Below are 26,883 nucleotides of genomic sequence, written 5' to 3' on the forward strand. Positions count from 1 at the left end.
CCTTGGCTACTGCAGCACGGTCCGGGTCTGTGTACCCTCTTCTAATCACCACAACGACCCTGACAGCGCCTCGGCTGAGAACCTAACCAATAGTCGGGAAAGAAGTACCACGCTCATTCTTGTCAAAGCCGGAGGAGGTAACCCCTCCGCACGGCACTCGCCTCAGGGACCAGGTCCCGTGAGCCGCCGGCCGCACCCCCGCCCTCCCCACCCCGCCTTCACTCCCGGCCTCCGTCCCGCCTCTCACAGAACTCCGGCGGTCCCATCCGGGCGGCGGCGGGACGGGTTAAACTCCTCGTAGAAGGCTGCCAAGTGCCATCTCCTGACAACCCTTGGCAGGAACGCGGTGGTTAACACCAAAGTCTCCCGAAGCTGGAATGACCAGCTGCAAATGCTCAGGGCTGCGAAACACCGGCTTCCGCTCCCAGCACCGCCGCCCAATCAAGTGCCGCTCTCCCGTCACTTCCGCCTAGAAGGTGAGGGGAAGGTTGGGCGGAAGAGGTTCCCGACCGGCCCGGAAGAGGCGGATCCCGTGGGCGGGTGCTGGTGGCCGGAGCCTCGTGGAGGCTGAGGTGAGTCCTAGAGATGCACCGGGACTGCAGTTTACGTCTCTTAGGCGCTGTTGTTGGGTGGAACTTGGAGGAGGCCTTCGTGCGGAGTTGTGCGGGGGAATTGACGGCGGATCGCAAAGATCGGAGCAAACGGGTTACTGCCGGGGTCCGCACAGCTGTATCTGGAGGCCTCTCAGCTACATTCGCGGCTGGCGCGAGCAGAGTAGACCTGCCCGGCCACGCGTGTGCACTGTCTTGCCCGAAGATGCTGAGCCTTGTTGGTTCGGTGTGCGGAACCCCCACACGTTAAACCTGGTTTTCGGGACGTGACGAGTCCGTTCCCACAGTCCACGACTTAAATGCATTACAGAAACAGCGTGTTTGGGAGAGCTGTAAGATAGGAAGTGGTGATGGTGTAGTTTTGGAGGAAGATAAGGTCATGAAGTCTCTCCAGAAGGAGGCGAGATCTGAGTACGCGAAACAAAAGTGACCAGTGCCAAGTTGCATGGAATGTTGTTTAAATATAGACTCCATAAAAGAGGCTGCAAGAATAGGACTTGCCGGGAAAGAAGTGGGTATTGGGGGATAATCTAGGTAAAATGGATAGACAGGAGAATGCATGTTGTTGTAGGTGAGAAGATAATAGGAAAAAAAGCAATGTCACAAAAGGAAACCAGTCGGGCAAGAGAGAAGGTTGAGAGAGAAAGGAGGATGAATAGGATGTTATTGGAAACTGGAAAACGGCTTAGGGGCCCTTTCAAGGGCTTTGAAGTAGGGACAGTGCATTTGAAAAAGATTAGTCTGGTAATATTGCTTTTGAAAGAAAATAATGAAAAACATGGAAGTGGAGGTGCTAGTTGAAAAACTGTGCAGTGATAAAAAACTGGAACTGAAAGTGCCAGAAAGAGAAAAAAGAATTTTTACTTCAGGAAAACTATCTGGTTGAGTTGACAGATATGAGAGGAGAAAAGTGTTTTAGTGTAGTGGTTTAAGGCAAAAATTTTGGAGTTAAGACTTGCTGAATTGGAATATGAACTCTGTAATTAGTATTCATGTAGGTAGACAGGACTGGAAATAAAAATAATCTCTTGGCCTAGGCATGCTATATGAATTCTCCATATGATAGAAGGAGGTGGTAGATGGATTAACCCGAGGAGCTATAGTTAAGAGGCTTTAGGAGTAAGAGGAATTGGGAAATAATTAATCAAATGGCTAGGCCAAAATCATTATCACCATATCAATATTTTCTTGACTTTTTTTTTTTTTGGTTACGGATACTGGGGATTGAACCCAGCCTCATTCCCAGCCATTTTTATTATATTTCTTATTTTGAATCAGGTTCTTGCTAAGTTGCTTAGAGCCTTGCTAAGTTGTTGAGGCTGGCTTTGAACTCATGATCCTCCTGCCTCAGCTTCCCAAGTTGCTGGAGTGGGCCACCACACCCAGCTTTTTCTAGACTTTTAATTGGCTTTGTTTTAGTGTCTGTGAGTAGAGCCTTGAGGCCAGTAGATGAATACTAACAAATATTAGTAGAGTTTGGAATTGGGTATTTTTCTTTTCAACTAGACTAATACATTGATTCTAATCAGAAAGAGATACTTGTAGAGTTAAACCAAACAAAAAACAAAAACAAGAAACAGCTCCTGAAAAAGAGTATAACCTCTGTTTTTTTTTTTTTTTTTAAATTGTGTGGGTGTTTGGGGAACACTTTTGAATCTTCCATTGGAGAACAGACATGATTGACTTGCCCACTTTTCTTTTTGTACCTTTTATTCACAACCAGCATTTTTATGCATTTGCAGGAATCTTTCAAAAATTGTGTGCCAAGTTGCTCCACTATTTTTGTGTCAAGGGAGGTGCCTGTTCTGATTTTTGAAATCAAGGACAAACCTGCATTTACTAGGACAGTAATTCTAAAAATGTGATCCAGGACCACAGTAGCAGAAGTACTTGGAAACTTCTTAGAAATGAAATCTTAGACCCCACTCCACACATAATGAGTAAGAAACAGGTGCCAGGAGTTGGGGTGAAGTAGTTCTCAGCAGTTTTTCTATAAAACCTCCAGATGACTTGGGTGAATACTAGTTTGAGAACTGCCATGCTAGAAGGTAAGTACCATGGGGTCAGGGCTTTTGTCTTATTCAGCACCATAGTTCTGGTGCCTAGAATAGTGCCTGTCTAATTAGTAGGTTTACAGTAAATACTCATTCAATCTCAAGCTGCCAGTCATGGTGTCAAAACTTTGTAATTCAAGGGGCAGAAGTGAATTGTTTAGATGCACTGAGGCATTGTGTCAGATATTTGTCAGATATATCTGACAGTCTAAACAATTTAAAGCTTAAAGCATGAAAGATCGAATATCCTTAGTGGATTTAAAAATAATGATTTATTTAGTCTAAATAAAGGTTAATAAACCACAAGTTATATGCTTTTAACTACATGGTAAACAGAACCAAGCAACCTAAAGAACTGAGTTTTCTTTGTTTATATGTACAGATTACCTCCCCTGCAGTATCAGACATCATAACATGGGGCTTACCAAGCAATACCTACGTTATGTTGCTAGTGCGGTCTTTGGCCTGATCGGAAGCCAAAAAGGTAATATTGTCTTTGTGACACTTCGTGGTGAGAAAGGACGCTATGTGGCAGTACCAGCCTGTGAACATGTTTTCATCTGGGACTTAAGAAAAGGAGAGAAGGTGAGTCAAAAATCAACTAGGTTGATGCTAATTTGTGGATATTTGAAGATGGATACGTAAAAGTGGGAGAGCTCTGATTTATTTATCATCTGTTGATTTTTTTGTGTGTGTTATGTGTCTTTAGTAAAAATATCTTTTACCTTTGGATCTAGATAAACTGGCCATCAAATTTTGTTGTGTTCTTCACCAAATTCTGAAAATCATAACCAAATAGGATCTTACTTCTTAGATGTCTAGTAGTGATATTTGTAGGTCATTATTTGTGGTCATTATTTATTCCTAGCATTCTTTTCATTTCTCTACCAGTTTCTCTGTTTTCCAAGTTCTACTTGTTCTTACAGTCAGTTATAAAATATTAGACATTTAAATGGTGTGTTACTTTGTTATGTTGATAACCATCTTTTTGTTAGTTATACAGAAGAGGCCCAAGGGATTTTAAACCAGGCTTTGACTTTGTGTAACACTAAATTCCCTAAGCTTACCACTTCTTCCAAATCAAATATAGGTATTTTAATTTTGTCCATTCACTATCTGACTCCCAAGAGGTTATTATTTTGAAACTCTTGCCACCCAGGGTTTCTTGGGATAAAACCACATGATAAACAGTTTGTTATACTACATGGCCATGCAGATTTATTTCTCATAAAATGGGGCTCAGTTAAAGCAAAGAGGAGTTTATAACCCTTTATTAAATATCATTTGGATGAAACTTATGAATTTATTACATTGCCCACGTAATTTTTGTATGTTATACCAGTGCACAGCTTTAGACAAAATAATTTTACTTTTTCTTAAATATTTTATTGCCTAGTACAAATAATAATTTCTACATTAAATAACTTTAAATGAATTACAGAGTTTTATCATTTATATGATTTCAGATCCTCATCCTTCAAGGGCTTAAGCAAGAAGTCACTTGCTTGTGCCCTTCCCCAGATGGGCTGCACTTAGCTGTTGGCTATGAGGATGGGTCTGTTAGAATCTTCAGTCTCCTGAGTGGGGAAGGAAATGTGACCTTTAATGGACACAAAGCAGCCATCACTATCTTGAAGTATGATCAGCTAGGTGGCAGACTGGTTTCTGGATCCAAGGTGAGACTTTGAAGCAGGTGCTCAGACTTTGATACATTAAAGGCCTTATAATTTATGCTAAAGCAGGTTTTTCACAAAAATTGTTGGTTGAAATTATAGACTTTCAATGTTCAAAATCCTATACAGATGGTAGAAATACAATGAGAAGAATGAATGTGAATTGGGAGATTCATTTTTTTTTTCCTGTTATACTTTCTAATAAAAGACTGAAATTCAGGAATAAGACAGATACCCATGGCAACCATAACAGAACATCATGGTAGAGTACCACCCAAAACCATAAAACAAGAAAAAGAAAACAAAGCCTGGAAAAGAAGAGACTATGATGATTATTTGCCAATGAGTTCTGCAAAATTGGTAGCTTAGATTTCATTCCCAATAAAATGTTGAATAACATAAAAATACCATGAAACTTTACTGAAGAATATAATAGAATCCTTTTTTGGGAAACAATTCATATTTTTGAATAGGAAAAGAATATATTGAGAAAATGCTAGTGTTTTTTTTTAATTAATTTCCATAAAGTAATTTAAATATCTCAAAGGTTTTTGTTTAGAACTTGACCAAAGTTTAAAAGCTTGTGTGGAAAAATGAATGAATTGTTAACAAACAAAATTTGTGGAAAGGAGAATAATAAAAGGGACATTTTAAAATATTTTATAAAAACCATAATTTCAAAAGTGTCATATCGATTTGTTACCAATGCAAAATAGGTTATTGCCATCAAATGGAAATCCTATGACCAAATCACTTTTATATTTCTAATTAGTATATTTTCAAGATAATTTTCTGATAAGTGTAAAGACAATGGATTACTTATAAAATTGTATTCAGATAATTAACTGAGGATTTTCAATTAAGTCTTTACCTCATGACATATACAAAAATGAGTACATTGAAGACTTAAACGTGAGAAAGTAGTATTTTAAGTAAACCAGAAAGTAAATATTTATCTGATATCAAGGTGGCAAAGGCTTCAAATGTATTAGTAAAGAAAAAATTAAAGGAGAAGATTGATAAGTTTGATAAATTTAAAGACAAGGGACAAAGAGAAATAATATTTTTAAAAGATTAATGTATATCTATTAATAATTTACAAATGGTCAAGTAAAAGATTATACCCGAAGCAAATTAGATGAAAGACATGAATTGGCAATTCTAAAGAGATGTAATGGTGACTTGTTACCTACCATGGTGCATATAGAAAAATTCTCAGTATTCAGAAATGCAAATTAAGATAAATGTTTTGACTGAGCATTTTTTATTTATGAAATTGGCAGTGGTTTTTGAGAAAATTAATAATACTCAAGAGTTAATCAGATGAGAACTGGCCTTGTCATATGTATCACTATTGGTCCTATAGGTCAGTGCATTCTGGAGATTATTTCAGTAGTGTGAATCAAAAACTTCAAAAATAAGCGTAAGTTTTAATCCAAGAATTTCCCATTTAATGTTTATCCTAATAGGTATATGTATAAAGATGTGTACAAAAGTATTCTTTCTGCATCTGTATAGTGATAGAAAATTTAAAACTATCTAAATATCTAAATTAGAAAAAATGTTAAATATGGTATATATCCTTAGGAGTAATTATTATGTGATAAAAATAATGAGAACACTTTGGAATGATATGGAAAAATGGAAATGAAAAATGGTTATAAACTGGTCTCTGTTTTATAATAGGAAAATAGCAGAAACATAAATGTAAATATACATATTATGTACATGTAGGAATGAATAAGTAGAACAATATAAAACGAAGTGTCTGCTGATTATCCCTGGGTGATAGGATTAAGGATGATGTTCATTCCTCTGTACTTTCTATGTTTTTTTCCAATTTTCTAGAAAGACTATATTTTGCTTAGTAATACTTAAATACCATTGTTTTGTTGGAGTAAAAGAAGTTATTTTTCTTCTGTACTATTCCATCCCTTTAGGATACAGATGTGATTGTGTGGGATGTGATCAATGAAAGCGGCCTCTACCGCCTAAAGGGCCACAAGGATGCTGTCACACAAGCATTGTTCCTACGAGAAAAGAATCTGCTAGTTACTAGGTAAAGAAATAATGGTTTTTATTTCTTATTTGTTTTCTTACTTTCTCAGCACCATGGTCATGCTTATTCACTAGGCTCTTTTATGCTCTGCTTTTCTCTCTCTTCACCCTTCCCAAATAGTATCATGGAGCCATGTAAAATTATAGCACTTTAAAATTCTTTTTTCTGATTTGTCATTAATTTCTTTGATATTAATTTTTCTATGTTCCTTAATCTTTTGATACAACTTTTATGGAGGGAGCTTTGTTCACTTTCTAGAACTCTAGAAAGTCTGAAAAGCAAAATATGAAGCATTGGGCAGATATGAATGCCAGGTGTTTAATTTAGCCTACCTTTTGAGAGAAATGTTTCATAAGCCTTCTGAACATCTACAAGGTTGAACCATTTGAAATTTCCATTTTTGTACGTCAAAATTTTCAAATAGCAATTTCATATGTGGTTCAATCTCATTTAATAATATTCTAATGATTATTACTCCTAAGAAATGACCAATCAGGAAAGACTGAGGTCTTAGGTTGCCTGGCAGTAACTATAAAAACTTTAGTAATGACTCAGGAAGAGTAAAAAAAAAAAAAGCACTAAATGCTGCCCCAGTGGTGAAGTTGTTGCTATAGGACAGGATCCAGGTGTATTAGGATGTCTTGTTCATATAAGAGGTTCTGTGAGAGAGTGACACTAGCAAGTAGGATTATATGCTGTGTATGTAAGTCGAATTTTTTGTGGAGTTCTTCCACTCCTCATGAAGGAGGATTTTATTTGGTTTATATTGATGAGGAAATTGGAAAGAGGCATCTAAGCAAAAGAATAGAACCATTGGGTATTACTTCTTTGGTAGGAAAGAATTGTTTTAGGAGGTTAAGAGCCAGTTATACAGGTTTTGAAAGTGATGCTAATGAGCCTGATTTTGATTCTGCAGAGATCATTGAGTAGGTATAAATTTTAAAAAATGAGATTATCTGACAGTGGTATAGTGGGCGGGATGAGAGACCAGCAATGGATGTAGACATCAGATGAGTGGCTGTTAAAAATAATTCAGGTAGCAGGACTGAAATTCAGATTTTTTAATATCAAAATGGATGGGAAGGTGTCTAGAGACTTCACAGAGGAGATGTTTTAAGGACATAGTAGCTAACTAAAAACAGGAGAAAAACATAGGGATGGTCTAAGATATCTGTTTCCGTGTTAGACGGTCTGAGAATGTGAATGTTATGGTGATGGAAATGGTGGGAGGAAGTCATGATGGATTTGATTTTTATGTTCTTAAAGAACATAGAAGAGTACTAAATACTCTGAATTCAATTCATTTTTTGTGCTTACAGTAGGTGAAACATCTTAATCTCTAAGAATAACCACAGGGACAGTTAGGATTTTTTGCTTTTCAGAAGAAGGGTCAGATAGAATAGAAACTTTAGGCACAGTTGCTATACATTTTCTTTTTATAGCAGTAAGTGAGTCCTTTATTTCCATGTTAGTTTAATGATTCTTTCTAAATAATTTTTTTTTTCCTGTTTCTTCTTTTAGTGGGAAAGATACCATGGTGAAATGGTGGGACCTTGATACTCAGCACTGTTTCAAAACATTGGTTGGCCACCGAACTGAGGTACATGTTGGGTCATGGACCCAGAGAAAGAATGGGAAGAAGGTGTTTTGTCTCTGGATCTATTTATTTCTTTTTACTGCTCATTCTTTCTAATCATCATATGCTGAATGGTATCTTTTTTTTTCTTTTTTCTTTTTTTTTGTGGCGGTGGTAGTGGTGATGGTAGTAATCATATGCGGTGCCAGCCATTGGAGCAGATATAGCAACTCTGGCATTTAATAAAAATTGACCTTGAATGGTTTTTAATCTTGAGTTTCATTATTTCTGACTAACAGTCCACTTTTGATTCTACAGAGTTCTAATGATAGTCTGTGTATGGTGCCTGCTGCAGCAACATGTAGATATTGTAACTATTGTGGCTTGATCTGTTCAATCAAGTACAGGCAGTAATTACGTATCTTCACATCCTTTTCAGTGCTGTGTTTATATCAGGCTTTCAAAACGATAATACCTTGAATTACTGAGGAAAAGCAGATTTTGCAACACTATTATTATTTTCACTGTTTGATTCTTGGACTTAGAAGTCAAAAATTTTGCAATAAAGATTAATAGGGCACTTTTTACTTGCTAGATACTGCTGAAATCAAAGACGTTTAAGACTAGAATCATCATTTGAGTAGATTACAGTTAAGATTTGTGTTGAACAGCATTATTTAAATTTGGAAATACGAAGTTGGAGAGAAACTACCTAGTATTGTGTAAGCAACAGTTCTACAGTGGGCCTCTGTTTTTTTTTTTTTTTCTCTGTAGAAGTTGCCTTAGTATGCCTTTTCAAAAGGCCAAGCCAAAGAGATTTTACTTCTAGTATTCTTAGATTTTGGAATGTCATATTTTACAACCTAGAATCTTTTTAAAATCATATGCATCTTCTTATACCCTACAGGTATGGGGGTTGGTTCTGGTTTCAGAAGAAAAACGACTTATCACTGGCGCTTCAGACAGTGAATTGAGAGCTTGGGACATCGTTTATCTGCAAGAGGTTAATTACTCTTTTTTGGGGGGAGGGATTATGGGCAATTTCATAGGCTCATTGAATCAGGTAATTAAGAAATTCTATCACATTGATAAGCTACAACCTCTAAACAAAGATGTTTCTTCATTATATATATGTTCTTGCCTTGTTTATTTGAGCTCTGAAGAAAAATATCTTTAAACTTATAGCTTGTGATAATGCTAGTTTTAGATTATGGCATCCTTAGCCTGATATTCCTGGACCTTTGGTTGTCCATGGATGTATTTCAGGATATCGGAACCTTTTCCCTCAAACAAAAATCTATAAACTTTATGTATGTTTATAAATATATATATTCTAGTTTATAACTGTTTTTTAAATACTCAAAGAATTTGTTTGAAGGGGAAAGGTTATAGACGTTAGGTTTAGATGAAGTTAGAAATATGGTGGTATAGCCACCATAGAACCCATTTAGGGTTCTACATACATTAGCATACAAGGTTTATGGTCTCCTAAGAACAGAGAATGTTTTGAAGTAGATGAGGAGTGTTGTGATTTTGCACTATTATTTGCTAACTGGTTGTCCTTACACTATAGGAAGTTATTGACTATGGTACAGTGAATAACATTTTGCTATATATGATGTAATCAGTCTTTAAAGTAAATTCTGGTGTATGTCCTGCTGTTGAAGTTTGATCAGAGTTCATTAGTCAAGCTATTAGTGACCATAGGAAAGACTTCTACAATATTAAGGCTAAGTGTCACACCTGAAAGACATTTCAGCTTTTATTCTCCCAATTTTATAAAACAGGTTGAAGACCTGGAAGAACCTAAGCCCAAGAAAGTCAAAGAGTCTTCTCCTAGAATGCAGGACTCACTTGTAGCAGAGGATGATGCCCTTGAGCTGGATGAAACTCCTGAAGATGTAATTCATTTTTGTTTCTTTCATTGAGTGTGAGACAAATAAGAACTGCAGAGTTTTAAGTCTATAACTTTTGTCATCTTTTAAGGAATATTTTTATCATCTGCATTTGTCATAATCATATCTTTTCAGAGGTTCAGTAGAACTTACATTTAACCTTCATTTCTTGTTTCTTCTGTAGCGCATCCTTTCATGCAGAAAAGCTGGGTCCATAATGCGGGAAGGAAGGGACAGAGTTGTGAATCTTGCAGTGGACAAGACAGGCAGGATTCTTGCTTGCCATGTGAGTACCAGGCTTAAAGGAGAAATAACAAGGGCTATACTGTTCCTTTCAGGTACTTCTGTTCTTTCACGTTCGGTGTAAAGATGGGTTTTTTTCTTTTTGTAATGTTAATAATCATTGTGTGGTACTTTGTGGATCTATAATCCTTATTTTCTACTTGCATAACAATACTATAATTATTTTTGTTAGCAATCATTTATTAAATGTTGAATTTTCTAAGCAATATTAAAATACATACCTTTTTTCTAGTCTTCAAAGCAGTGCTGTAAGTAGGAAATGGTATTCTCACTTTAGAGATGAGACAACACAGAGATTTTTGTTCAACATAATTAGTAGGGGGAAAAATATTACTGTTTAGATTTTACTGTGAATAAGTTAAATTACAGACTGCCTCTCCTGGACTCACAACAACCTTTTTTCCTTTCTAGGGAACTGACTCTGTGCTAGAAGTGTTTTGTATCCTGTCTAAAGAGGAAGTTCAGAAGAAAATGGAGAAGAAGATGAAAAAAGCTAGAAAGAAAGCAAAGTATGTTTTCTTAAGTTTTTTTCAACAGCTTTGTGAGAAATCATTTATAAACAACAGAACTCACTCTTCTACTTTTTAAATTTTTATTGGTGCATTATAATTATACATAATAGTAGGATTTATTATGTTATATTTGTACATGCACATAGCATTATTTGATCAGTCTCATTCCCCACCATCTTCCTTTAAGTATCCTGGGTAAGCCACATATTACTGAGAAAAATCATGGCTTCTTTAAGGAACAACTTTATTACTAATTACTGTTAAAAGCTAGAGAAGAATTTGTGAGTCTGAGTCCATGTTGAATTTTTTTTGGGGGGGGTGCATCTTGAACATATTTCTGAGTCTTGGACTGAGAGAGAACTAGAAAGAGATAACAGAGTTTTTAAAACAATTTTTAAACTATTTAAGCTCAAAGGCTAGCAGTTTGCTTTTAATGGCAGTAGCCTATAAGGAAGGAAGGTGGATTGTGTAATGTGCTGAGAAGAAAGACTGGACTTTTATAGAATTGAATTTTGAGGGAAATATAACTTTGAAATAGGTCATTATAGTCATAGAAATCCATTCTCTGATAGTTAAAATTTAGCACATCTTTTAAGACCTTTTCTGGTTTATATGACATGATTAGACTGTTGAGTACAGGACAATGAGTTGGTTTTTTTTAAAGTCTTAAAGTTAGAAAAGTGTATTAGAAAGACTTCAGTGGAAATTTTTATCATCCCAGGAAATTTTATGAGCTCTTGCATCCAGAATGTATTTTTGAGGTTACCCATTAAGTGGAATAATAGTTTACATTGATTAATACTCATGGTAATCATGTGTAGTTAAGTAACTTGCTCAGAATCTATATAGCTTGTTTTCCAGTGGGCAGGATTTTGGACTGGTAGAGTAGGGCTGCTTCTAGAAACGTGATAGTTGATACTCTTTTTTTTCCTCACCCCTCTAGGTTAAATTCTTGCAAGGGGGAGGAAGAGGACCTTGAAATCAGTGTTGAAATGACTCTGCAAGATGAAATCCAACGAGTGACTAATATCAAAACTTCTGCCAAAATCAAGTGAGTAAAAATATGGTATCTGAAGTTATTATAGAACGGTAAGCCACAAAGTATTATTGTTTTTTGTGTGTGTTTGCATGCTGTCTATATAAATTATATTTTTTGAGACCGTGATCAATCACTCTGTCAAATGTCAAACTCTGTTACTATTGCCCGCATCTTGGGCCCACCTACTCATGTCATATTTGCATTATTATAGCTGTTTGTTAACTTTCTTTTCGTGTTTCCAATTTTAAAAAAGTATTATGTCTCATGTTCAGAAAGGATTTTAAATGACTTGTGAAAAATATATACACAAAAATAAGATACACTTCAGAACCACAACCTGAGCCCAGGATTTTTTATTTAAAACACTGTACTTGACTACTATTCAAGACTCTGAGCAATCTTATTTGTAAAATTCTTTATATTTCTTCATATAAACTGAAGACATTGCAGAGATTTCCCCCTATACAAAGTTAAGTTTGTGAACTGAAGAAGTAGCTAAAACTTTTATGATTGTTTTCCCATGCAGATCTTTTGACATGATTCATTCACCCCAAGGGGAGTTAAAGGCTGTGTTCCTGCTACAAAACAATCTGGTGGAATTATATTCACTGAATGCATCTTTGCCTACTCCTCAGCCCATCAGGACAAGCAGAATCACCATCGGGGGTCATCGAAGTGATGTGCGGACTTTGTCATTCAGCTCAGACAATATTGCTGTACTTTCAGCAGCAGCTGATTCCATTAAGATATGGAACAGGTTTGTGAAATAGCTTTCATATATCTTTATTCAGTAGAATTTCTTTTTTTTTTTTTTTTTTTTTTTTTTTGGTATTCTTGACAGTGATTATTTGTTTCTTAAGGCACTGTGTACATTTCTTTTAAAATATATGTTCAGTGCATCTTGACCATAGGACTGTGGGGCTTACACAAGAAAAAGTTGCCTTTTTTTTTTTTCCAGACTGACATTATTTATTAGCAATATGCATTTAAGGTTCCAACAATAATAAAACAAGAGTTTCTCTCATGACATGATAGTTAATTTAGTTTTGTTACTGCAGATGTGTCTTTGTATATGTGTACAATCATATGATTTTCCTTTCACTTATACAACAACATCTTTTTTGGATCCAGTTTTTAACAATTATAAAGTTATAAGGATTTATGTGCAAATGTTTGTGTTTTTTTTTTTTATTTTTTTAATTTTTTATTTTTTTTATTGGTTGTTCACAACATTACAAAGCTCTTGACATATTTCATACATTAGATTGAAGTGGGTTATGAACTCCCAATTTTACCCCAAATGCAGATTGCAGAATTACGTCGGTTATACATCCACAGTTTTACATAATGCCCAATTAGTAATTGTTGTATTCTGCTACCTTTCCTATCCCCTACTATCCCCCCTCCCCTCCCCTAAAAAGTTGCCTTTTTATGTTTGGTTCATTTTGATCATTTAGTAAATGGCTATTGAATGTAGTGACACATTTGATTTCTACATCTATGCATCACTTAACAAAAGGGACACATTCTGAGAAAAGCACACAGTAGGTTTTTATACCTCAGCACCAACACAACATGAATAATGCATTACACTTAATATTGCAACAGTATCAATATCACTAAGCAATAGGAATTTTTTTTCCATTAATCTTATAGGATCATCTCATATGCAGTCTCTTATTGATCAAAATGTGGCATATGACTGGTAGATGAACATGATCCTATAAAATAAACTTTTCTTGTAGTGAACAGTCTGGATGCTAATTCAACTTATATTACTTATGCTTACCTATTTCCTGGTAATGATAGAATAGGTCCTGTGAAGCCCAACAGATACTTTCCCTACCCTGCTTTTTCTATTATCTCTGTTCCTTAAGATTATAAGGTTTCTGCAAAGAAAATAAAAATATGGTATAATGTAATATATTTTTTCTTGAGTATAACTGGGTTTGAGCCAGGATTATTAAGACTTGTCTTTTCTCATGTTGATCTCTGTGTGGCTAAATGTATATCAAATTGTGTATACCAACAGTTAAGAAGTGTGAACAGGTTGCCTTACTAAGAGTTCTTTTTTCCTTTCTCATAGGTCTACACTGCAGTGTATTCGCACAATGAACTGTGAATATGCACTTTGCTCATTCTTTGTACCTGGTGATAGGCAGGTGGTCATAGGAACAAAGGTAAACTGGGACTTTGCTTTGAATTTCTGGGGACTTTTTTATTCAATATCTTAAAATTGTTTGAAAAATGTGGTTTTTTTTAAGCAAATGGTAAATATATTAGAGCTAGATAATATGGAAGTATGTTTATTGTCCTTTTGGGGGGGCATTTTTAAAAATAAAAAATCTTTTCTTGATTTATCATAAAAATATGTCAAATTATGAAGAAAAAAATTGAAATCATGATCCTGAGATGGCTGCCATTTATATTTGTTAATCATTCTTTCATACATCTTTTTATGAACATATATGTAATTGTTTTAATTGGTGACAAAATGTATTAAGATTAATGATAAATTAAATTAAATATCTGGTATCATGTTTGACAGATAAAGGCAATAAAATATAAACAAACTTCTCAAGTACTCATTCTTAGATGCTAATCAATTTGAGCCTAAGCAGACGTGGATTCGACTTCAGATTCTCTGTATACAAAATGGGTAATTTGAAGCAAGTCTCACAACTTGGAATATTCCTTCATCTATATAACAGGAGGGTGACATTTGCATTTAAATCCTGGCTCTGTCATCTACTAGATATTTGAGCAAGTAACCTTAACTTTATTAGCCTTGATTTTTCACAGGTGCAGTGATATTAACAACACACTTCACAGGGATGCAGTATTACTTAGCATAGAGACTGGTCCACAGTAAATAACTAGTAGATAATAGAGCTGGTAGCAGAAGTAGCAGTAATGGTGGTGATAGTAGTGGTGAGAATAAAATTGAATAATGTATGTGGGGTGTTTTGAAGCTGCTTTGTAAATATTTGTCATCATTATTCTCTTAAACCTGTGCCTTATTTGTGTGAATTTTATTAGAAGAAAATCTGTGTATTATTAAATGGATATTTTTACCATGTGAAAAATATGATACATTAGAAAGATTTTAGATTGAATATCAGAGAAACAGCATTAACATTTGAATTAAAAGTTTCTTATTTTTTTATTCTTTCTTTCAACAAATGGCCACCTAATATTTGCTATTGGGAAAGCATTTTGTAAATTGGTTGGAGCACTGCGTATATAAGTAGCATGCAGTCCCAGACCTAGTGCCTGTGGTTGGTAGGTATCTGTCACGACATTTGAGAGATATTGTGGATATAATCTCCATTTTACAGATGATAAAAACAGGTTCATGGTGATGAATTCTCTGGTGGTCACAGAATAAGGAAGAGGCAGATAAGGGACTCAAGTCTTTCAGCTTACCTTTACCACCACATTGTGCAGAAGCTCGTCACATAGCCAGGCTTTGCCTTTGTGAGTATGTTACATACTGGCTCTGTGATGGAGTTACAGAAAGTTGTGGCAACAATGACAGTGACAGGATTACCACAAGGTTGTGCAGTATGGTGCCAAGGTTAATTCAACATGTCAGTAGGGTATTTGAAAGCATTTATTCAGATGGGGAATACAGAGCATGGGATACATTTCCTTAGGCGTTTCACATTGTTCCTGGTTGGTTGTGAAATCTTTTCTAAATTGTAAAAGCATGAATCATGGGTTGTAGAAGTGCTCATTAGAACTGTGTGCATTTTGTGTCTTTCCAGACAGGGAAACTGCAGCTTTATGACCTGGCCTCAGGAAATGTGTTAGAGACAATAGATGCCCATGATGGAGCTTTGTGGTCCATGTGTCTCTCACCAGATCAGGTAATTGAACTAGATTTTAAAGCTGTGGACTTCAGCTCTATGGTTGCATTTCCCAATTTTTATGTCAAGTTTAATATCTGTTCTCTTGAGTTTTCTTTAAAGAATAAAACTTTAAAGGAAAAGTGTGCCTAATCTTCATAATTCTTGTATGATACCATCTCATATATCTGATAATGTGATTAGCTGTCATTATGAAATGAATTCTGGTTCAGTTGCTCTTGACTATCAGCAACATGGCATCAAATTACTTATCCTTACAATTTTTCAAACCATAGTTTTTAATCCTTGAGAAGAAATGTTCTCTTGAACAGCACAATGCAGAGGGTAGATTTCTGTTTCTTTTTTAGTAGAAATACTTTGGCTATATAAGTCTAGCGTTTTCAGAAAATCTATAATCCTAAGCCTTTATGAGTCAATAAAAGTTGGAGTTACCCTGGAGACCTATATATTCATTCTAGTGATGGTGCTGGTTGCCCTAAAGATTTTGGCATCATGTTTTTTGACAATACCTTAAAAAGAGATTTTGGCCTAGTCATTTAAATATTCAAAAAAATAATCTAGAGTTTAGAGTGACAAATGTCATTTGAGATAAAGTATTAACAGCAACTTGCGTATGTAGCATTCTCTTTTCCTTTAAATTATGTGATTTTTTTGGTACAACAAAGTGAAGGTTCATGGAAATGTTGTTTCTTGGGTTATAAATCTGTGAGAGCACAATAGACAACTGAGATTCAGTGATCTGACTCCTTATTTTGTGTGCTTTACACCAACTTTATGCTATAATGGGTCTGGTTTCTTGGAAAAACATTTCAAACATGTTTTAAACAGATGTATTACAAGGATAAATTTATACCTTCTCAGGTGAAATACTTTTAATTAGTTAGATTGCCATTCTATTTACATTTGTCAAACTAGTTTTAATTACTTCTTTATAGCAAATTCTTTTGATTATTTCATTCTTGTGTGAGCAAAAATTCCCACAATGTTCATTAAGGATTTTTCTTCCCAATGCAAACAAAAATATAACTAGGACTTTTCCTTAGTTATTAACTCTGTCTTTTGTGGGTCTGTGCTAGGAGTTTCTCAAATAAGGTATATAGCAGCAGTCCCAAAAGAGACAATAGAAAAGGTTTGGGAGAAACACATTTTTCTAAATTCTTATCTTGTGTTTTTAAATAAAAAGCTTTTTCATTATTTTGCTGTGTCTTCTTTGCAGAGTTTCTATGCTAAAATAGTCTGTAACTGAAATGTCATTTAATTTCCAGCGGGGCTTTGTGACAGGTGGTGCAGATAAATCTGTCAAGTTCTGGGATTTTGAGTTGGTGAAAGATGAGAAAAACACCCAAAAGAGGTAAGTGGAAATTTTTTGTGTCCATTTTTTTTGGAGTGAAAAACGGGGAGCCATTGAATAACCTTTTGACATATGTAGCTGTGTTGTACTCTAAAACTGGGAATTTTCTGATTGTGGAGTACTTATATATGTATATTTTTTTCTTGACGCTTTCTATGGTGCTAGACTTTCTGTGAAGCAGACCCGAATGTTACAACTAGATGAAGATGTTCTCTGTGTCCGTTACTCTCCCAATCAAAAGCTGTTGGCTGTGTCTTTGCTGGACTGCACTGTGAAAATTTTCTATGTTGACACATTAAAGGTACATTGGTTATGCCTGGAAATATTTTCTAATTCTGATATTCACAATTTGGCTTGAGATTCTAAAGAGGTAATTTTGACTACACCCAGCAGTAGTATATTTCTAAAAACTTGTGTGTGAATCAAAATATTATAAGTGCAAAGGGAAGAGTTTTTTTTAAAGAGTTCTATTATTCATAAACTTCATGTAAATCGAGTAATGTATGGTGCACATGTTCAGGAAATCTTTCAGATAGAAAATTCTACTATAACCAGTAGAATTTTAAGAGCATTTCTAGGTGTCCTAGTCAGTAACTGCACACTTGGCTATACATTACCATCATTAATTTATTACTGGACCCCATGCCAAGAGTGCTGTTAGGCCAGAATAGGGAAATATTTTTGTGAAACAAATGTTCCAGTCTTTTCAGCTAAGAGATCCAAAGAACATCTCTGTGCTACATTCTATCTGAGGCAGTAGGCTTCAGGGGGCTCCTTGCTTTCACTGTGTTGTAGTACTCCTGGCAAGTGCATGTAAGCTCTGATAGACTCAAGTAATCATAACTAGCTGTCTTCAGTGCCTTGTGTCAGAATATATGTAAACGATCCAGAAATGCCTTTAGTTATTTGAAATTTGTATTTCAGATGCATATGTAATAAATTATACCTATGTTTTTAGACAGATATAAATTATTTATGTTCTTTTTCTCCTGTATTTAGTTTTTTCTTTCATTATATGGACATAAACTACCTGTTATATGCATGGACATCTCTTATGTAAGTAAAGCTTAATTTGTGTCTCAGTAACAAATTAACTTATTATTGTCTAAATTTCTGTAATTGGTAGAGTACTCTGAAAATGAAACACTAAAAAGCCATTCTCCTTTGTTTTGTGAAGAAGGAACTTGGCTTAATATTTGGATATTATAGTTAATTTTCCATTATGTGTATTTTAGTCTCTCAGCCAGAATCTCATATTTTCCAGTACCTTGTTATGATTAATAGTGAGAATATATGTTTAAAAAACAGTGTCTATTCTGTGTGAAAGGGGAAGGAATTGACCTCATAGCTTTCTGATTTGTACATTAACAGAAACATTTGTGCACTGAGAAAGGAAAGATAAGAGGATGCTACATATGCAAGAAAGGACAGATAAAATGACAGAGGATTATAGGATTCAAGGCTAGGTCATAAACATTTTAGTGGATTCTTTTCCAGTCTCTTTTCTCCTCTGTCCTCTTCTACTGTTCGTCCAAATCCCATTGCAGAAATTAAGAGATTCTTTTTCCTATTTAACAAAGCAAATAGGTAATCCTATATCAAAGCACAGCACTCCACTGTGGCAGTACAAAAATATTGAAGCTACAGAGTTCATGCTTTCTCCTTAATTTTTTGGTTTTGAAAGAAATGAGTTAAATGTTCTGGTTAGCTTTTATCTAACTTGCAAACTTAAAATACTAAGTAATGTTATATTTCTCTTTCATATAGGATGGAGCACTAATAGCAACTGGCTCTGCTGATAGGAATGTGAAGATTTGGGGTTTGGATTTTGGGGACTGCCACAAGTCTCTCTTTGCACATGATGACAGGTAGGTATAATCTTCTCAAAGGCTTCCCTTGGAGTCACCTGTAAGTGTCCTTTCCCTAGAGCATCTGTGTCTGTTATTCAGTGTTCTCCAATAGTGATAAGTTGGAAGTTTAATGTCGTCAGACACTCTAAAGCTAACTGGTCAGAAGCCATTCTTGTATATAGGACTCATATATAATCTCTTCTTATGACACTTGAATACTTTTCTCCCTTTTCAGTGTGATGTACCTACAGTTTGTACCTAAGTCTCACCTCTTTTTTACCGCTGGGAAAGATCATAAGATTAAGCAGTGGGATGCAGACAAATTTGAACACATACAAACTCTGGAGGTAATCTTACCTATACTGTTTGATCAGTACTTAAGAATTATTTTTCAAATATTTATATCACCCACTAGTATAAACATGTAGTGTTCTATGATGAGTTATTCTTATTTGAGTTCTTCTGGTTTTCTTTCTCCAGGGGCACCACCAGGAAATATGGTGCTTAGCAGTGAGCCCCAGTGGAGATTATATTGTATCATCATCCCATGACAAATCTCTGAGACTTTGGGAGAGAACAAGGGAACCTCTTATCCTTGAAGAAGAAAGGGAGATGGTAAGAACTTTAGGCTTGATTCAGATATGCTTGTGGGTAACTGACAGTCTGACACAGCTTAAGTTTTCTCTTTAGTGTAGTCATATGTCTTTCAAGAACCTTGTTTCCAAGATGGTTGTCGTCCATTTCAGAAACCAGGGACAGTCAAAGATGTCATAGGGGAATTATGTTTTGAAAGAAGCAATGTCAGCCTGTTTTTATTTCTCTTTATGTAGAGACCATGTTTTTTCTCTCAAATTAACATATCTGTCTCATGACAGCAAAGGGAAGCAGAATATGAGGAGAGTGTGGCTAAGGAAGACCAACCAGCAGTAAGTAAATCTTTCAAAACCCTGAAATTTTCGATAATTTTAAGAATTCCTAAATGGAATTAGAATTAGGGATAGATGCCACAGTCATCACTAGCTGATTTAAGTATCTGTGTAGTGCTTTTTATTCAATTTTATGTCCTAATTTTGTGAGACAAGTCATTGACCAAATTTGGTATTGAATAATTGTCACTTTTTTTTAAGTGAAGGTGAGAATTATTTAGAACAAAAATAAAAATAAAAGAACTTTGAGAAATCGAACACTAACTATTTTTAATGCATATATAATACTGAGCATAGTGACTGGCACTTACTAAACAACTATAGTATCTGATAACTATGTTAACATTTTTATAAAATAATGTCCTTATTGTTTTTATTGACCCTTTAACTTCTGTCAGTGATATATTTTTGTTTTTGGCAGGTTCCAGGAGAGACTCAAGGTAACAGTTATTTTACTGGAAGGAAAACTATTGAAACAGTCAAAGCAGTAAGTTGATCTAGAATGTAGTATCTTATTTTTTAATAGGATCCCAACTGCTTAGCAAAAGTCTTTTGTATCAACCACATTGTAGCCCTTTTGTGGCAAAGAGGAAATTGAAGATGGGGAGCATAACCTCTGTTTTCTTCCTTGTAACCAAGGACAGGAGTAGTCCTGTGTCAGGACCTGGATTCTAGCAAGGAAATCTTCTGAATGTGGCACCTTTTAGGTGCTCCTGGGAACTGCCCTACTCATGGTGTCCAGACATGATCTTACCTGAGTTCCTGGCACTTCTCCTCTTCTTTAATACATTAAAGAAAAAAGAAAATCAAAGACATCTTAAAAGTGCTATTTGGCACTGTATTGGCACATCTTTATTAGTCAGGCTTTCTAGTTTCACTGTCCTGTGATGGTGGAGTTGTTGTGATAGTTTCTCTCCTTTGTCATCATCTGTGTAGGCTGAAAGGATCATGGAGGCCATTGAGCTATACCGAGAAGAAACTGCAAAAATGAAAGAACACCAAGCCATTTGTAAAGCTGCAGGCAAAGAGGTGAGATAGTCCATTAAATTAAGCACTGAGAAATATTATAAATACTATTACTGAAAAAAAAACATCATTTTGGGATTTATTAACTCATTAGGATATAAAATAAATGCAATAAGATATTTTTGAATTCAAAAATTAGAAGAAATGGAGTAACTGATGGAGGAAGGAAGCTTAATCTTAATAAGAAGGGGAGGCTAGGAAATTATAGACTGAGGTGATTAACATACTGAGCAGAAACATATTGAGTTCCTACATTTGTTTGGAAAGCAGGGTAACCATTTCACATTTTTAGATGAAATGTATTTGCTAAACTCATTTAAAAGTACTTAGAAACTAAAAAGCCTGACAATTCTTTTATGCTTATCCATCAATTTCAATTTTTAGGGTCTCTTTTCTCTGCTTGAAAATGTAAAATACTATTATTACTCTGTAATATGGCAAGTACCATCAAAGTCTTAATTAATGACTCGATTTAATAATTTCTTCATAGGTTCCTCTTCCCATCAACCCCATCTTGATGGCTTATGGCAATATTTCAGTGAGTAGAATGTCTAAGAGTTTCCCATTGGTTATTCAAACATTGCTTTCAGAGGAAATGAGAAGGCATCATAATTTGAGAATGGATGTGACAGGAAATCTTTTTTTTTTTTCTGATTTCTGTTTCCTTTATTGCTAAGCATGTTGACCATTTTTCATATATTTTGGCCATATATATTTCTTCTTTTGGAAAATGTCTACTTAGATCACTTGCAGGTTTATTTGGGGGTTATTTGGGTTTTTTTTTGTTGTTGTTAAGGTTTTTAGTTGTTTATATATTCTGGATTTCCCTTATTAAAAGAGCTGCTAGAAAAGATTTCGTACATTCTGTAGACCCTCTTTTCATGCTCTTCATTCCTTTGCTGTGCAGAAACTTTTTTTTTTAATTTTTTTTATTAGTTGTTCAAAACATTACAAAGCTCTTGACGTATCATATTTCATACGTTTGATTCAAGTGGATTATGAACTCCCATTTTTACCCCATATACATATTGCAGAATCACATCAGTTACACATCCACTTTTTTACATACTGCCAAGTAGTATTCTGCTGCCTTTCCTATCCTCTACTATCCCCCCTCCCCTCCCATCTTCTCTCTGTACCCCATCTACTGTAATTCATTTCTCTCTCTTGTTTTTTTTCCCCTTTCCCCTCACTTCCTCTTATGTGTAATTTTGTATAACAATGAGGGTCTCCTTCCTTTACCATGCAATTTTCCTTCTCTCTCCCTTTCCCTCCCTCCTCTCGTCCCTGTTTAATGGTGATCTTCTTCTCACACTCTTCCTCCCTGCTTTGTTCTTAGTTGCTCTCTTTATATCAAAGATGTTTCGTGTTTAAAAATCTTTTTTTGAATGTTGGCATCCTCTTGGGTATTTTGTATTTCAAAAGGACCATTTTATTGTGACTTCTGAAGTCAACCTCTTCAGTTGTACTGGACTGACATTCTTCTGTTTTCTAGTCCTATGTATCTCAGTGTTGGAAATCCTCAAAAGATTGTGTTTATTTAAATGAATTTTGAAATAAATCTTTAGAGAAATTGACATAAATCAGAGAGAAAGAGAAAGGGAGGGTAATGAGAAAACATGCTTATCCAGCAATCATGAATTACTATGTATATTACCTTCATTCTTCATTCATCGCAAAAATCTTGTGAGTCAGAGTACTTTGTTTATGGTTGGTAAGGAACAGAGCTTAATTGTGAACCCAAATCCAACTAAGTGTAAACCCATTCCATGTTGCCATTATAGAACACTATCAAGTGAGAGAAGATTCTATGTTTTATTATTGTTGTTGTTTTCAGGAAATTGAAATTATTGGGCTTTAGTAGGAACCAATAAAGAATATCACTAATGGTATTATCTTTCTTTTATAGCCTTCAGCATATGTATTAGAGATTTTTAAAGGGATCAAATCAAGGTGAGTCCTAGGGTACAGTTACTAATGATTGTCAGGTAACAAAATTTATTGAATGCTTATCTGAAAATGAAATAGAGATTACACTTGCTGGTTATTTTCCTTATAAGATTATGTCAAAAATTTTCATGGAAAATAATTCATTACAATCTTTTTGAAATGTGAGAGCTAGGAGGTTTCTCCTAAAGTATGAAGGGAGATGCTTTTGAGAACAAGTGAAGGGTAGTAGTTAGAATTCAATCAGAAGTGCCAACTATGAACATTTTTTCTTAAAGAGTTCTATAAGCCTAATAACTGATCAGTCGGCATGAGATTTTTTCAGGTTTCTGTTGTTGAATTACTTTCCTGAGTCTTTGAGTTGGTTTTTACCAAGCTTTTAAAGTTTTTTTTTTTTTTACAAGTTTGAGAAGCAAAAGCTGACATATTCATTTCTTTTGATTATTAACAAAAGTAATATTTCATCATGTTTCTTGACCATTATTTTTTTCCTGTGAATTTTTTAATTGCTTTTTGTTTTTGTTGTTGGTTCTTGTACTGTTTTTCAGACTTTTTATAAAGTTTCCTTTGTCATACATTTTTGGAATAATATTTTCCAGGATTTCTCTTTTGGTTTTAAGTTTGACCCACTGAAGGTTATTTTCATAACAAATCACAATATCTACATATGAGCCTTACTAAACATTAATAGGACTATCTAAAGATAATGATGAAACTTTACTGAAGAAACGTAAAAGAAAATTGATTAATGGAGGTAAAAGACAAACCAAGATGAGAAGATTTGGTTTTCTTTAATTAGTAGGTTTTTTATCCCATTGAAATATTCTTGAGATTTTTAGTTAGAATTGATGATATAATACTAGAGCTAGTATTAGAGGGAGCAAGCCTCTGAAAAAGCAAAACTAAAATAATGTCAGAATTAATCATTATTGTAGATTGAAAAGTCCTAGAACACACACATAGAAGAACTCGATATATGGTAAAATAAATATAAAAATAGAATATTCAACAAAAGTCTTTGGGGACATTCATCTAGAAAAAACTTTCAGATTTTCCTACCTACCATGCCACCTTCATATATGCATTCCAACTAGAATAAAAAATATAAAAATCAAAACAATGAAGAGAGAATCATCCAGAATATAAATGAATATTTAATTAAACACAGAATGGGCACGATCCATTCTGGTATAAAAGCAGTAGAAAAATAGTTAAGGAAGAGAATTAAAAATTGACCATGTTAAAAAATGTGATATCTTCAATATTTTTTCTTCTTCAGTGAACTGGAAGAGTCCCTACTTGTGCTGCCTTTTTCTTATGTTCCAGACATTCTTAAGCTCTTTAATGAATTCATCCAGCTGGGCTCTGATGTTGAACTTTTATGTAGGTGCCTCTTCTTTCTCCTCAGGTAATATCTTTTTCCAAAAAATACCATGTCCTCTCAGCAGAACAGCTGTTAACTGACATCTTTGATACTTTGGGATTAAAAATCTTATGTTTTTGTTTCAGAAACTGTTACAGAAATTGTCTTCTGACATAGCATATTTCTGACCCTTTGGAATCATTTTGCCTTTTGTAGTGTTAAGGCAGTGCTGAGGAAAGCTTAACCAGTGATAGATCTTCAAAGTGCAGTCTTAGTGGCTTTGGTGTCAGTTACTAAATAGCCAGTATATTTATTTGTTGTTTCTTTTAAAGTTTAGGCTGGTTTTTTTTTTCCGCATAATGTTTTAAATAGTTTATATCTCTCATCTATACATGTGAAAATGGAAATGTGGGAGCATATATGGAGAGACACTTTGAACATACAGAGCATATGTTCATTAGGCTATATTCTTAAATGTGAAGAATTCTCTGCAAATATGTAGTTGAGAAGAATATATTTTGAAAGACTTAACACTCTTAAGTTATTCTGCTCCTCTGTTCTCTGAACCTCACTCTTAGGCAGTTAGCAGAGGTCAAGAATAGGGACAAAAATTGAATATTCCTTAAAATAACTGCTAAGGAAAAAAAAAAAAAACTGGTCGGGCAATACCAAACAGTTAAACAAAGATAGTAATTGACTAGATTCAAATTTGGTGAATTGGCATGTTTAACTCTCTATTCATTATATTCAGGATAGTAACAAGAGAAAACAGTCCAAGAACACATACGTAGAAGTTACTGTTACTGTTTATATTATTCTTTTGTGATTGTTATGATTTGGGATATGTTTTGAAGAGAGAAACTCATATTTAATAATCTTTTATAGCTATGGCATGTATACTATTGAATCAGAGTGAAATCAGAGTTAACTGGTTCTATGAGAAACACTGAATACTTATAACTGTTCAGAAAGTTGTAGGTGAGCACTACCTGGCGGGTTGTCAGAGCAGCACTGACCATTTAGGGCATCTTGGTACTCTAGATCAGAATTTGACTGTCTGATGAGTGACTCTCCTCCTTTTTTGCTCTGCCTTTATTAGTAATGTTAACATTTTTTAGAAGGAACATTCTGTCTCTGAACTTTTCATAATATACCACTAACATAATCTGTGGCCACTGGGTAGATTGCTGGGAAAAGAAATAGCTTGCAAATAAGTGTGGTAAGGTTTAGTACAGTATTTTTTAAATTGTTATCAAATTGAGTTAAACTGTCTGAGCAATAAACTGGTTTAGCTTTTTTTGCTAGAAGCATTTCTGTACTCCCATTTGGTGAAGTGAATCTGTATTTTGTTGTTGCTTTAATATATTATCTTTTTGCTATTTCTAGAAAGATTGGACCAGAACTTTTCTTTGCAACATGACTCTTTTTTGTTTTCCTATTAGAATTCACTTTGGACAGATCACTAGCAACCAAATGCTTGTGCCAGTGATAGAGAAATTAAAGGAAACAACTATTTCAAAAGTCAGACAAGTACAGGTAAGTTTTTTTGTATAGAATTATAAGAATCAGGCAAATCTCAACATATATGTGACTTAGAGATGTGGAGTATGTTGTGCCTTATCTTTAGCAATACCAACCACATATAAAATCTGTTTGAGATAAAGTTTTTGTTGGTATTGGAAACAAATGAAAATCCCTAAAAACTCCTCAGGGAAGGAAGGATATGTAACCATATCTAAAGCTGTGGTTCCCCTAGCTTACTTATGCTGCTGAAGTGTCAGAAAGCTTGTTTAATCTTTCTTTTGTTCCTCTCTAGGATGTTATCGGCTTCAATATGGCAGGTCTTGATTATCTCAAAAGGGAATGTGAGGCAAAAAGTGAAGTTATGTTTTTTGCTGAGGCTACTACCCAATTGGAAGAAAAGAAAAGGAAGAGGAAAAAAAGAGAGAAGCTAATTTTAACATTGACTTAGAACTGAAATGTGGTGTCTTTTCTACTGTTTCCTTAAAAGAACTTCTAAACTTAGCATGGCGCCATCTTAAAAATGCCAAATAATAGAAGGTTATGTTGTGGAAGATCTCAGAATATGGCTCCCAGCTTTGCCTGAGGGAATTTCAACATGAGTCTATGATCTGGCTCCACTTATTGGACTTGAAAGTGTGACTAGCTTAAAAATCTTTGTGCTTGCAGCAGATTAAGTCCCACAGGAATTGCCTCCTTTTTATTTTCTAGCAGGGAACAAAGAATTTTTAAAATTAATTATTTATTTCACTGCAGTTGGAATTAAAATTTCAAAAGGGTTTTTTAAAAAATATTTCTTATGGCAGATAATTTGTTGTACGCTTTGTTACCTTCATACTAGGTTTTACCTCCCTTTTAAGACATTCAGGTGCATAATTGATTTTCATTTGCCCATTATGCAGTGTCATGGACTCATGAAGCTGAAAAGGACCACAAAAATTATCTAGAAAGGTCTCTTTAAATGTAACTTCTTACAGGTTGTTATATCTGTATATAAGATCTTAATTGCTCTTTATACATTTCTGAATAAAATAGTTGTTTCTAATTAAAGAGTAGTCAAGGTAAGATGCCTTGCTGGTCTTCTGAGTGATTGATGCTCTGTGTTTATGTTCATGTACATGTTTATGTTCACGTTCATGTACATACATGGTATATTTGGGGAGGTGGGAATGTTCTAGGTAGAGATTGACACAAATACCTTTGGAACTGGGCTTTTCTTTAGGGAAATTTTTATATTACTAATTAAGATTCTTTGTTACAGCTTGTATTCAGATTTTTTATATATTCTTGAGGTAGTTTCACTTTTTA

General features: G+C 34.7%; 2 protein-coding genes across 3 annotated transcripts in view; one reads left to right on the forward strand and one right to left on the reverse strand.

The window, feature by feature from the left end:
• Gdap2 (ganglioside induced differentiation associated protein 2) overlaps window positions 1-452 on the reverse strand; it is a 63,595-nt gene extending 63,143 nt beyond the window's left edge. For both annotated transcript variants that reach the window (XM_005334928.5, XM_013362688.4), the window contains exon 1: window positions 248-452. The gene's annotated coding sequence lies outside the window, so the exon portion shown is untranslated. The remainder of the gene's footprint in view (window positions 1-247) is intronic.
• Wdr3 (WD repeat domain 3) lies at window positions 432-26,625 on the forward strand. The gene is made up of 27 exons (XM_005334929.5): window positions 432-572; window positions 3,048-3,250; window positions 4,132-4,341; window positions 6,279-6,397; window positions 7,919-7,997; window positions 8,881-8,976; window positions 9,761-9,874; window positions 10,053-10,154; window positions 10,583-10,680; window positions 11,627-11,734; window positions 12,249-12,479; window positions 13,809-13,902; window positions 15,490-15,591; window positions 16,857-16,942; window positions 17,108-17,243; window positions 17,942-17,998; window positions 18,710-18,810; window positions 19,028-19,139; window positions 19,273-19,407; window positions 19,668-19,718; window positions 20,140-20,205; window positions 20,655-20,747; window positions 21,235-21,282; window positions 22,654-22,697; window positions 23,971-24,099; window positions 25,497-25,590; window positions 25,871-26,625. Exons 2-27 carry the CDS (start codon window positions 3,080-3,082, stop codon window positions 26,024-26,026), a joined length of 2,832 nt encoding a protein of 943 aa, XP_005334986.2. The 5' UTR covers window positions 432-572; window positions 3,048-3,079; the 3' UTR covers window positions 26,027-26,625.
• Window positions 26,626-26,883: the final 258 nt, after the last annotated feature.

Source organism: Ictidomys tridecemlineatus, chromosome 11 (assembly GCF_052094955.1).
Source record: "Ictidomys tridecemlineatus isolate mIctTri1 chromosome 11, mIctTri1.hap1, whole genome shotgun sequence".
Lineage (NCBI taxonomy): Eukaryota > Metazoa > Chordata > Mammalia > Rodentia > Sciuridae > Ictidomys > Ictidomys tridecemlineatus.